The sequence below is a fragment of the Malaclemys terrapin genome, chromosome 18 (assembly GCF_027887155.1).
Source record: "Malaclemys terrapin pileata isolate rMalTer1 chromosome 18, rMalTer1.hap1, whole genome shotgun sequence".
Taxonomy (NCBI): Eukaryota; Metazoa; Chordata; order Testudines; family Emydidae; genus Malaclemys; species Malaclemys terrapin.
The window spans coordinates 6814341-6827735 of record NC_071522.1 but is presented as its reverse complement, the minus strand read 5'-3'; the positions used below and the strand labels follow the sequence as shown (position 1 = coordinate 6827735).

The following is a 13395-nucleotide window of genomic DNA, read 5'->3' as shown; positions in this document are numbered from 1 at the left end:
TCTCAAAAAAGACATACTGGCACTAGAAAAGGGCAACTAAAATGATTAAGGATTTGGAACAGGTCCCCTATGAGGGGAGATTAAAGAGGCTAGGACTCTTCAGCTTGGAAAAGAGGAGACTAAGGGGGGATATGATAGAGGTATATAAAATCATGAGTGATGTGGAGAAAGTGGATAAGGAAAAGTTATTTACTTATTCCCATAATACAAGAACTAGGGGTCATCAAATGAAATTAATAGGCAGCAGGTTTAAAACAAATAAAAGGAAGTTCTTCTTCACGCAGCGCACAGTCAACTTGTGGAACTCCTTACCTGAGAAGGTTGTGAAGGCTAGGACTATAACAGAGTTTAAAAGAGAACTGGATAAATTCATGGTGGTTAAGTCCATTAATGGCTATTAGCCAGGACAGGTAAGGAATGGTGTCCCTAGCCTCTGTCTGTCAGAGGACGGAGATGGATGGCAGGAGAGAGATCACTTGATCATTGCCTGTTAGATTCACTCCCTCTGGGGCACCTGGCATTGGCCACGGTCGGTAGACAGGATACTGGGCTAGATGGACCTTTGGTCTGACCCGGTACGGCCTTTCTTATGTTCATTTGAATTAGGTGCACGCAGGTGCTTTGGAAAATCCCACTATGCACCTATCTGCATTTTCATGCACCTTAATACCTTTGCAAATCTGGCTCTGCGTGATTTAGGATTATCAATGGGACTTGGGCACTTAAATCCTTAGACACTTTTAAAAATTCTTCTCTCAATAAAATCTTTAGCCTCAATGATTGAAGTGTACCATTCACAAAATAGATATAGCAGGTACAATAGCAGCTCAGGCTTCTCCACATCAGTCCTAACTAACATGCCCTACCTGGGATACACACCACTTCTAGGAGAGAAGGGAAAGTTGAGTTGCCATGGTCCATTTAGGGGGCACATTCTAACATGGTTTCAATTGTTTTTTTGCTTTGTTGGGGACTTACAATAATATAATACAGCTGCGATGCGCCGCCCCTATATTTAGCCCCTAACGACATTGCCAACAACATTGCCAAATAGTGACAATTGTGGTAGTTTTTGTGATATGGACACCAGTTCATAAAGAAGTGGAATGAGACCTGACTTATTCACATGGAGCACCCAACAGCTATTAGATGGTTACAACCTTCAGTCACTACCAACCTGGCTAGGACTTGGAAGGGCCAACCTAGTTATGAATGGCTCTGTATCCCATTACCAAGCTTCTGAGCCAACTAGTCGCTTTCACCCTCTTTATCTTGAGCTGTTATAAAGAAAGGTCTCTTTAATTGACTGTAGGACAACATTTTAACTGAGCACACTGAACATCCATTTTACAAATTAAACTACTTGGCATTTTTAAAAAATCATTTCCATACTCTTGGCTAAAGACACAGTGGAATAATTTCTCACATTAGAGAATTTCAGTAATGACAATAAAGAAATTTCAAGGAATCAAAGTAACGTACACAACACAGATCAGAACGTTTGCTAGCTTTCCTGATAGTTCAGGAAACTATGCGCCCCAGAGGAACTACTTTCTCTTGTCAACAAGCAGGCATTCACAACTACTTTCTATCTTTTTTTTTTTTTTTTTAAAGTATTTGGAACTGAGAGAAATAAATCTTCTCTCAATATAAGCTTCAAAAAATGAATGAAAAATGTGTTCTTCTGAACACTAAGAAAGCAATATTGCATCTGTAGGAGGGCTTGGCTTTTTGGAGTTCTACAAATAAGCACTTTTGAGATTAAATTAGAGTAGAGTACCGTAAGCCTCACACCAATACAACTTTATAGAATGAATATTTTTATCAATGTCCCATACCTTCACTCAGAGATGGATGAATGGGAGGGGAAACTAAAGGGCCAAATGTCTCTAAATCAAAACGTCCAGTTCTTGACTGAGCCTTCAAAAGCCAATATCGTTTTTCAAGATCAATGATGTCTGATTCTTCCACTGTATATCCAAAAAAAAAAAAAAAAAGTAAATCTCTGACAAGCAGAACAAGGTCTTTAAAACAAATACTTAATTTATATCAATACAAAGAAAATGCATACTGAAGATTGTTTAGATACTTATAAAGAAACTACTAGAATTATAACAAGCAACAGAGAGTCCTGTGGCACCTTTAAGACTAACAGATATATTGGAGCATAAGCTTTCGTGGGTGAATGCCCACTTCGTCTTGCATCCGACAAAGTGGGCATTCACCCACGAAAGCTTATGCTCCAATACATCTGTTAGTCTTAAAGGTGCCACAGGACTCTCTGTTGCTTTTTACAGATCCAGACTAACACGGCTACCCCTCTGATACTAGAATTATAACATTCACTTATGAATACATAGAAAAGTTGTTTAAAAATCCTATTTTGTTTGTCTGCAAATGTAGGAATATTTTGGACAGAAACTTTTGCAACTCATACAGGGAGTTAAAAAACAGCACAATAAAAACAGATTATTTCTTTAAAAAGAGAAACAACGAATAATTTTATGCCTGTTTCCTGCACCTACAAGTTCATAGTAACAATGGAGAAACAAGCTAAATTTAGAGTTTCCTCACTTACAGAATTACTGCACATCACCACAGTTACTCCAGAGCGTAAAATCAATTACATTGTGATCTGTCTTGATATCACACGCTCAAAGGCACCACAGAAGTGAACTTCTGCCAGCTGCTGAGTCTGCTGAAGTCTCTTGTTCTATTTGATAACACCCCCCCCCCACATACATACACACACACACACACAGATGTCTAATTGCACAGAGAGCCTATTTTCTCCATGCTGGTCTTTAACAGGACATCGCACATTTGAATACTGAAATCAGGATGTAAAATGAGCATTTATACACAAAGTATAATGAACATCCAAGTACAGGACTTGGCTACTTTGAGGCACTCATGTTGGAAAATTGTACATTAAAGCTAGAACAAATTCCTATACCGAATACTGTGAAATTAAAACTAACAGTTAATATAACTATAACTTAAACTTACATTTAGACATTGCTATCTTTCTACATTTAATATTTATTTACAACTATAAAATCGTGTGCCTTTACTTCTTTTTCTTATTTATTGTTGCTATTACAAAAGCACCTGGAGACACAATGAGTAGTGGGGCCCCACTGCCCAAATTCAAATTCGAACTCTTCAGGGCAAGGATTATACTAATTTGAAGACAGGATGTAGTCATGAAAATAACAAGGAATGGGAAAGAGGTGAAGGAGAAAACAGCCACAAGAATGTGCATTAACATAGGCCAGTGACGTGCACAACTAGATAGTTTCTACTCTTTTTTTTTTTTATTTTAAGATAACTGTCAGATGATTGAGATAAATATGCAAAGTCCCTACTAATCAATTAAATTTTAAAATAGCCAATGGGAAGAGTAAAAGGTTTCCACAAGAAAGCAAGAGTAAAACTCCACATGCAAACAGCAGCCTCTAGAAAACTGAAGTCTTAGATAAATTTCTGTGCTTGAAGAAATAACCTGTTCAAGAAATATTTTCCCCAAAGCATTTTACCCATGTGGTATAAGGATGCGTGTCAACAGTGCTTTAGGTTGGTGTGAATTAAGTATTTCTCAAATATCTATTTAATAACAAAGCTGCCTATATTAAGAAACACCACATGTGATCTCATTCCCAGATGGTTCTAAGCCCTTAAAACCATGCCAGCTTTCTAATAGGATTTAACTTCAGCTATTTGGCCTGGTTAGACTATAGAAACAAAACAATGTCACAAGGACTGAAAAAGGAAGAAAAACAAAAAAAGAGGCAGTTTTAACATTTCACCTTTGCCTCAACTCCTGGTTTTAGTGGATCAATATAGGCTAATAAGTATTCCAGACATAAGAATCTGGTCGGCCTTAATGGCAAAAAGTTAATAGAAGGGAGCACTTCCCCACGCCAACACTGGATTTTGACGGGCAACTTACACTGCCCTATGAATGCAATCACCAGCTGCTTTTTGGTTCACCATAAGCAGCATATAGATTTGGGGAAAATAGTGGAATAAACTTGCAAACTTTAAAAATAGTTATGGATCACCGCTCAAGATTGAAGTTGCTAGTTTGTATTTCTTGAACACCACTCATTGGTGCTTTTCATTACACTGAAAAGAGGTGAAGGACACAAGAAAAATGTAGTTGTATTAAATTTACTCTGCCCAGTTCAGTTCACAAGAGTAACAATCACATAAAATGTGTTCACGTTAATTTTAAACAGCCCAGCAGGCATATCATGTAATGTAGACCAAACTACTCAAAGCTACCTTCAACACTGCACATTTGTAGAAATTATTAAAAAAAGATTACACTTGAAGCACAGAGTTTGGACTCCTGTCTTTTTTGGGTATCCTTCAACAAAATATTTAAAGAAATTAGCGAGAAAAATGTGCACAATGAAACTATTTTGTTGTCTCCACTGCACGTTCAAGAGAACCATAATATTCCAATCAGAGCAGTTAGAATGATCAGTGCAGGAACCCATTACAATGGCGATTAAAACAGCTATTATATTAGCATTGTCATTACCCACAATAAATACTGCATTGATGCATCCACTAACAACCAGTCTAGTTATTCACTGTCCAAGGAGAGTGACATGTAAAAAGCAAAACAGCAGCATAAATCCTGTAAATGATTTTTAAAATTCTTTCACAGTTTTCATATTCTAGAGTGTAGCAATAACAAACGTAAGGATTTGTTTTTAAACGGGCCTTTATCCTGGACTGCTCTACTTTATAGCAACTTCCCACAGCTGCCTCCAGGCCACTCAGTGACCTGCTGCATATTTTTATGTCTCAGGAAATTCCTTGCAGGGCGAGAAGAAATTTTCCCGGGGTTCTGGCCCACTCCAGAATCAGGACCATGCTTTTTATCTTTACAGCTTCTTTAAGGCTATCATTGCATACTCACCAGGCTGAGGCCTAGGTTTTTAAAAAGGTAAAATTTAAAAGCAGAAAAATAGGTGTTAAGCTCACAATTCTGATACTTAAAAGAAAAAAATAGTTCAAAAATATGCAATTGCAATGTTATCTATGAACAACATGGAACGGCTCTATATACATTGAGAAATGTAGTAAAAATCTTTAGAACTGGATGTTACTTACCAGCTTTTGAATTTTTGACTATTAAGAATGACAAATTACATTTAGAAACTGAAAATATTCATGTTATTCCTTTGAGTTCACAAATAGAATAAACTAGACAAAGGACATTCACTGCTGTAATTTATAACAACAGAGATTTGGCCACCATATACTGAAAATGTGCACATAAAATAAACTTGGTAAAAGGACATATGGAGAGTGCTAACAATTATGCTAAGAAAAACCGGTTGCTAATCTTTCATAATTGTTTTTCTTTAAGACATGTTGCTCATGTCCATTCCATGTTAGGTGTGTGTGCAGCGTATGCAGTTGCTGGAGATTTTTCCCCTGAATGGTATCCGTTGGGCCAGCTCTCGCGCCTTCTGGAGTTGTGCACCTACATGCCGGTACAGAGGGCGCACCCTGCCCCACACCTTCTCAGTTCCTTCTTGCTGGTAACTCCAACAGAGAGACAGGGAGGGTGGGGCATGGAATGGACATGAGCAACACACTTCAAAGAACAACAATTATGAAAAGTTAGTAACTGTTTTTTCTTCTTCTAGTGCTTGCTCATGTCCATTCTATACTAGGTGACTCACAAGCAGGACCCCTGAAAGTGGGCTCGGAGCTCATGGACATGCTGACTGCAACACTGCTCTCCCAAAACTGGCATCGTCATGGGCCTGTTGGGTGACAGCGTAATGGGAAGCGAAGGTCTGAACCAATGACCAGATTGCGGCTCTGCAGATGTCCTGGATTGGTACCTGCGTGAGGAATGCTGCTGACGAAGCCTGATCTCTTGTGTAAAGAGCAGTTATGACGGCCGGAGGCAGAACCTTCGCCTGCTCATAGCAAGCTTGGATACAGGTGGCTATCCAGAATGAGATTCTTGGGGATTCTCTCATTCTTTCCACTACTGCTACAAAGAGTTGCGTGACCTTGTGGAAGGACTTGGTTCTCTCAAGGGGAGGGCCCGTCCAACATCCAACGTATGAAGCCGATGTTTCTCAATGGTCTTGTGAGGTTTTAGAAAGACAGGTAGAAAAATGTTGTGGAATTCCGACAGCACCTTTGGTAGGAAGGCCAGATGAGGGCGTAGCTGGACCTTGTCACTGTACAAGAACACTGTATAAGGGGGTTCTGATGTCAGGGCTTTGATCTCGGAGACCCTTCTGGCCAATATGATCGCCACCAGGAAGGCGACCTTCCAAGAGAGAAGCAGTAGAGACCATGATGCTAACAGCTCGAAGGGAGGCCCCGTGAGCCTCGACAGAGCCAGGTTTAAGTCCCATAGGGGGGACTGGTTCATGAACCTGAGGTTAGAGTCTTTCCAGCCCCTTGAGAAACCTGACCATCATCTCGTGGGAGAACACTGATCTGCCCTGCACTGGAGTGTGGGAAGGCTGAGATAGCTGCCAAGTGACCCTTAATAGATGAGAGACCCTGATGCTTTATGTGGAGCAGATAGCCTGCAGAGAAGATCAGGATGGAGAGAGATTCCATTTGGAGGCCAAACAAGCGAAACGCTTCCACTTGGACAGGTAGGTAGCCCTAGTGGAAGGCTTTCTACTACCTACCAAGACCTGCTGAACTTGATCCGAACAGGCCTGCTCTTCAGGGTTCAGTCACGCAGCAACCATGCAGCCAGGTGCAGAGAGGCGAGATTTGGGTGAAATCAAGTCCAGGCAGAGCGGGAGCACAAGTGGAGCTGCCACTGTGAAGTCCAGAAGCATGCCAAACCCATGCTGGCATGGACATGCAAGTGCTATCAGGATAACCTTTGCCTTGTCCCGTTTGATTTTTTAGGAGGGCCTTGTGAACCAAGGGTATCAGTGGGAAGGTATATAGTAGGTGGTCTGCCCACAGAGCAGGAGGGCATCAGAGAGGGAGCCCAGGCTGTGCCTGCGCAGCGAACAGAACTCATGACATTTCCTGTTCTGTCTGGTGTCAAACAGGTCCACCTGGGGAGGCCCCCATCTCTGGAAAATGACACTGACAACCTCTGGATGAAGAGACCACTCGTAGTGAGGGAAAGGATCTGCTGAGGCAATCCCCCAGTGTGTTTCAGGCTCCCGGGAGATAAATGGGAGGCTACTCAAGGTAAATGGCATTTTTCACACACAAGTTTCATAGCCAATGGGCCTCCTGGCACAGAGCTGAAGATCAAGCCGCTCCCTACTTGTTGATATAAAACACTGATGCAAGACACCTGAGGACTGCACCACTTTGCCTGAGATTTGGGGAAGGACCACCTGGTAAGTCAAGTGTACCACCCTAAGCTCCCTGATGCTTCTACGCAGGGAGAGTTCTTCCTGGGACCAGATGCCATGAGCCCTGAGACGTCGGGGAGGGGAGCTCACTTTAGCAATGTCTGAGACTAGGGTTACCAATGGTTGAAGGGTCCAAAGGTTACCCCTTCCATTATGGATCTGGGGTCTCTCCACCAGGTCAGCAAATCATGGACTGGAGGCGGGGTAATGAGTATTGAGTCCAGGTAGCGTCAGGGAGCAGACTGACACCAGTCACATCTGTATGGGTCTGAGGCATGGCCTTGCATACTGCACCACGTAGGTAGATGCTGCCTTGTGATCCAATAGTTTGAGGCAGACCCGAGCGGTCATTATTGGATAGATGGTGACCTTGGAAAATCAGCTCTGACATAGCTTGGAAATGGGCTTCCAGTAGGAAGGCTTTGGCCTGGGTCGAATTGAGCACTTCCCTGATTAACTCTATTCTCTGAACCAGGACCAGGGTTGACTTCCGCTCGTTTATCAACAGATCCAGTGCCTGGAAAGCAGCCCGTACTGTCCTGATGCTGTGCTGCACCTGGGATTGTTTTCCCATCACTCTGGTAGTAAAGTGCACTAAGAACCCTATCCCTCAAGATATGGGAATTGAGGGTACGCCACAGCTGGCAGAGTAAAGAAAGACAGATGCGTAGAACAGGAAAGCCCAACAGGCAACTCTTCCATTTTTAGAATTCAGCTGTTCATGCATGCAAGGCAGACCAATTTCTACTGACCACCTTATCCTCCACAAGCAACATATACCATTGTGCTACCTCCCATTTCCTTTCCCTAAAATTCATGTCCGTTATGAGTCTGTGTCCCCTTCCTAAGTACCTCCCTGTTGTATACAGTCAGAACTGACATTCTACCAAGTTAATTTTTTTTAATTGTAAAAATATCTTAGGGTTTATAGAAATTAAATACAATATTTAGGTGATTCCGTAACAACCTACCTCAACTAAAAAAAAAAAAAAAAAAAAAAATCACCAAATTTCATCTTTAGAACTTCGGCTTCAAAATACACAATTCCAATAAGGTAGAATAAATGAGTTACTTGACAAAGAGTTAAAAAATTTTAATTCCAAAACTACAGGCTATCACCTCATAAGCTAGAGATGTGGTTCATAGACTCATAGACTCATAGACTTTAAGGTCAGAAGGGACCATTATGATCATCTAGTCTGACCCCCTGCATGCTGCAGGCCATAAAACCGTCCCTACCCCTTCCCTGGACTCTGCTGTTGAAGTCCCCAATCCTGTTTTAGGTGACTTCAATCGGCAGAGACCCTCCTGCTAGAGATCCCTGCCCCATGCTGCGGAGGAAGGCGAAAAACCTCCAGAGACTCGGCCAATCTGCCCTGGAGGAAAATTCCTTCCCGACCCCAAAAATGGCGATCAGTCAGACCCCGAGCATATAGGCAAGAGTCACCAGCCTGACCCCTGTCAGCCATTATACGATTTACCTACCATTGTTTGGTTTTCCTTGACTACTATGTTTTACCATTAAACCATTCCCTCCATAAATTTATCTAACTTAATCTTAAAACCAGACAGGTCCGTCGCCCCCACCGTTTCCCTCGGAAGGCCGTTCCAATATTTCACCCCTCTGACGGTCAAAAACCTTCGTCTAATTTCAAGCCTGAACTTCCCCACGGCCAGTTTATATCCATTCGTTCTCGTATCCACATTAGTACTAAGCTGGAATAAGAGTGAGGAGCCAAAGATGAACATAAGTTTGAAATTTAATGTTGTTCAATTCAGACAGTCATAAGAGAGTCAGCTTCCAATATAGAAAATGGGAAATGCATATTTATATTCCACTGCAGTCCATGAAATGTATCCAGAGAAGTAAAAACAGTGGACAACCTGGAATAAGAGGATTTGTCTCAAACAAAAACAAAAATCCTTGTGGGTTTCAATCCACAAAATTGCAAAAGGTGACAGTGTTTTGACAGAAGAGACCCACGATTCATTTGCTTAAAGCAGTCACGCTGAAGATTAGTTTAAAAGCAAATACCTTCATTTAATGTAGATTTATCCTTTCCCTTTAAAAACATGAATAAAAACTGTGTGTTGCACAAAAATTAAGCTCTCTGGAAAGAGCAAGATCACACCCAAACCTCTCAGATTGTTTCCAGAGCGCATTGTGAAAGCATTTTGCATCCTGGGTATGCGCATGCAAAATGGTTGCACCTAGTGCCTAGAAGAAAAACAGGATGTTCTGCATGCCTGCTGTATGGCAACAACCTAAATGTCCTTCCAGCTCAGAGGTGTTTCATAGTAGAGTGGGTTTCTCTCTTCCAGGATGAGAGATTTAGGTGTGCCTGTAAGTACAAGTTATTTTCCCTGTAATTTGCCAGTGAAAATTCTAGGCACGCGTCCTTGCCTTTATCCTCTGTATCACCTGAGTATATACACAACATACAAAAGAAGGTGATTCTAGTTATGAATCAAGAGGCAAAAAAATAGGTAAACTACATGTTTTCAAAGTATTATAGCTGCAAGTAGTCTCCTGAGTTTCCCTAGAATACTCAACTGTGATGGAACAAAGAATTAAGATCTGGGACATTCTAAAGAATGACATTATTGGATTGTCAGGCAGCTAACTCACCAAGATACAGATCTAAGATTATTAGAGATCAAACAGACAGGGGAGAATCTGTCAGGAGGAGAGAAGACACAGCTGAGGGAAGGTGTATTCTTCTTACAGGTTTAAATGTGCTGGTGTATTGAGAAGAGGTCTCGGAAGGAGCAGAGTATTAAATTTTTCTACGTTTCTTGTAGCTTCAAAAACCAAAAGTAAATGTTCGAGAGAAGAACAGGTTAGAAGAAATGGGCTACCTTGTGTGAGAGAGTTATAACAATAAAAATAAATAAAATAAATAAATAAAAATTAAAAAAAAGTTTTGAGCAAGTGTAGAAAATTGAAGAGTAACATCAATTTCTCTGTATCGGGGATAGCTGTGTTAGTCTGTATCCACAAAAACGACACGGAGTCCGGTGGCAACTTAAAGATTAACAGATTTATTTGGGCATAAACTTTCGTGGGTAAAAAAAACCTCACTTCTCTGATTATTTAGATGAGAAAGACAAGTTTATGCTTTCTATGAACATTTTTCTGCATGTATGTTGTCCCTAGTTTTCTTTGATTGCTAGAAGTCATGCAAACACTATTTACTTAAGGAGCTAAAAACAGCATATAGATTAGTTCCTTTTCTTTTAACCTACCCTTATTTAGAAATAAGGAACTATATAAGTATAACAAGCCGGCCAGTTTTGATGCATGATCTAATGGGTGGCTGGTAACACTTGACAATTACATAAGAAAGGATCAGGAAGTTAACACAATGTCTAAACTTCTACCGTCTAAGAAGAGTAGGTAGTGGCAGCATAAAAGTGCTTATTGAGGCATCTGCAACATTTATGTTAATTAAGGACTATTGGGTAAATTGACTGACAAGATACAAAAATAAAGGAAACTTAAAATGGCTTGTGTTTCATTTAAAAAAAACAAACAAACATGTTTAGCCTACTTGGTTTCTTCAAAGTTATCTTAGTTGCTTGTGCCAATTTAACCTTGGAAAAGAATGATTACCAACTAATGTTTTATCTGCATTTTTGTCAAGCAGTGCTTTGAACAGCAAGGTCACTGAAAAGATTGTTTTCAAACTGTCATCTTTAAAAGGATTACTAATAAAATGAATATGAAATCTGCTACACAGGTAACACCAGCCAGACAAGTCCATGGTATTGATGAAACTTACACACATTATATATTTTAGAAACCAAAAATAAAACAAAGTAGAACATTCTTCATTTACAAAATAACCATGCTTTGTAGAATTCTCCATCAATTTCACTTATATAAAATTGAAGGATTATTGATTACAATACATGTGGACATGTAGTCTGAGAGGGTTAGTGATTAGACTGTCCAAAATTCTTCAATAAACTTCTGTGCATATAACCTTATAAATCCAACTGCAATACACAGGATATATTCCTTCTTATATTTTTTACTTTATGTTGTAATTTCGTGTTATTTTTTATTAAACTTAAATGCCTCCCATGATCTATTTTTTTTTTAACTGGGTGCCCAATTTAAAAACCACTTTTTAAAACGGTTAAGCATTTATCCTCTGAAAACACGGTCTCTCTTGAAGGAGTCTCAAGTTAAGCACCCAAAAATTGGGCACCAAAATCACCAGTAACTTCTGAAGATGCAGGCACCGATATTTGTAGTCCTCGGTCATTAATTCTGAGTTATCTACTTTTTGTGGCTTTAATCCTTAGCACTGTTTCATATCCGCTATTTATTTTGTGCAATTTACAGTACGTCGTCATTGTATTGTTTTTTGTAATTGAAAATAATGAACACAGTAAAAGATTTTGCACAACATGTACAACATCTGAAATATCAGTATCTCCTAAACAACAGTCAGATGGATAAAGAATTTTACATCTTGGTTCTCCAAATACAAAATACTAATCATTCAGGTCAACAGGAATCTTTCCATTGACTTTAATGGGTGTTGAATCAGGTCTTAAAAGAGTTGGGCTACCAAATTAACGTTGTTAATGATGAAACAGACAGGAATTTATTTTCTATATACAAGGAAAACACAATATAGCAACAGCCTTGAATGAAAATATAGATGCAAAATTTCTGGGCACAGCAACTATACAACCACGCTGTATATTTTTAACCTTTTTGTGTAAGTATACACTTCATAAATGTTTGGTGATTCTAGCCTTATACGCCAAGATACACATCTATTACACATTGAGATTTAATACAATAGGTTGGTAGCCTAGGTCAAATAGCATGTATATATATTTTTCAAGTATGAGACACTTATATCTGGAGACCCCACTAGACTAGAGCCTGTACAAATATATAATAAGTGGTAGTACCTGCCCCAAAGAGCTTTTGGTATCAGAGTCCCAAAGTGTGTGTTCTCAGTTCATTATGTTAGATACTAACCTAAACTACTATGGTCATCTAAATTCTTAGGTGGGGAATACATTTAAAGCATGGTAAGGATAAAAAAGGATAGTCATTGTTTTTGCACAAAGTTATAGTACATTGATAGTTTATAGCTCTAAATTCTTTTGTCTTAATGTTTTTTATTTCTTTGGCTAATTTTAAAGATGAACACTTTTTAGATCTGTAAAATACTTTAAAAGGCAAGTTATTTTTAACAGCAGTTCAACAACTACAATCAGAGCCATGTTAAAAATGTCAAGTGCATATCAAATTACAGCCTTCGTAGAGTATAAACTACTCACAGCTGATATGAGCTTAATAAGTCAAGGCCCTTGCCACCTTTTATCTATTTTTCAAAGTTTGAAGTTTGAAATTTATTCACATTAATGCACAGAAAAAACCTAAGACCATATTCATACAGTTTTGTATCTGCTTCTTAAATATTGTATACAAGTACACTAATGTTATGGAGTATTTCAACACATCTCTAAAAATCAATTAATTTTTACCCACCTAAAGGTACAATTCTCTCTGGTTCACAACAACAGAAGCATACCATATTCCCAACATTTTAACTAATGATCGTCTTGTGTTACTGTTCACCATAATATTCTTCAAGTAAAACCCAGCTCTCATCCACATAAACAGCTCTTCGTCTCCAAATAGCTGGGCTGCTACCCAAACAGCGGATGACTGAACAAAAGTATTTTTGTACAAACGCAGTTGTTTGTCACTTTCAAATTAACAGAAGATTCTAGGGCCTCCGGCAGAGAGAGCAGCTTAAAGTGACATACAATGACCCAGCAGCTAAGAGGATAACAAGGTGGTGAGATGAAGATTAAACCACGTTAGGGAGTTTTCAGACTGGCCTAAAGCTTGCTAAAATATCCTTTCCTTTTCATTATCAAGCAAAACAAGATGTAGATGCAAGGGAATATATTTCCTGTTTTATTCAGATTCTTACGCTGTGCCAGTCATCTTAATATCCAAGCACCTATGTTGTAGATGCAAGTG

General features: G+C 39.5%; 1 protein-coding gene across 4 annotated transcripts in view; it reads right to left on the bottom strand.

The window, feature by feature from the left end:
* Positions 1-13395, bottom strand: part of USP32 (ubiquitin specific peptidase 32) — a 147528-nt gene that overhangs the window by 59187 nt on the left and 74946 nt on the right. For all 4 annotated transcript variants that reach the window (XM_054008217.1, XM_054008219.1, XM_054008220.1 and 1 more), the window contains exon 6: positions 1839-1970. In XM_054008217.1, coding sequence (XP_053864192.1) covers positions 1839-1970 — 132 coding nt within the window. The remainder of the gene's footprint in view (positions 1-1838; positions 1971-13395) is intronic.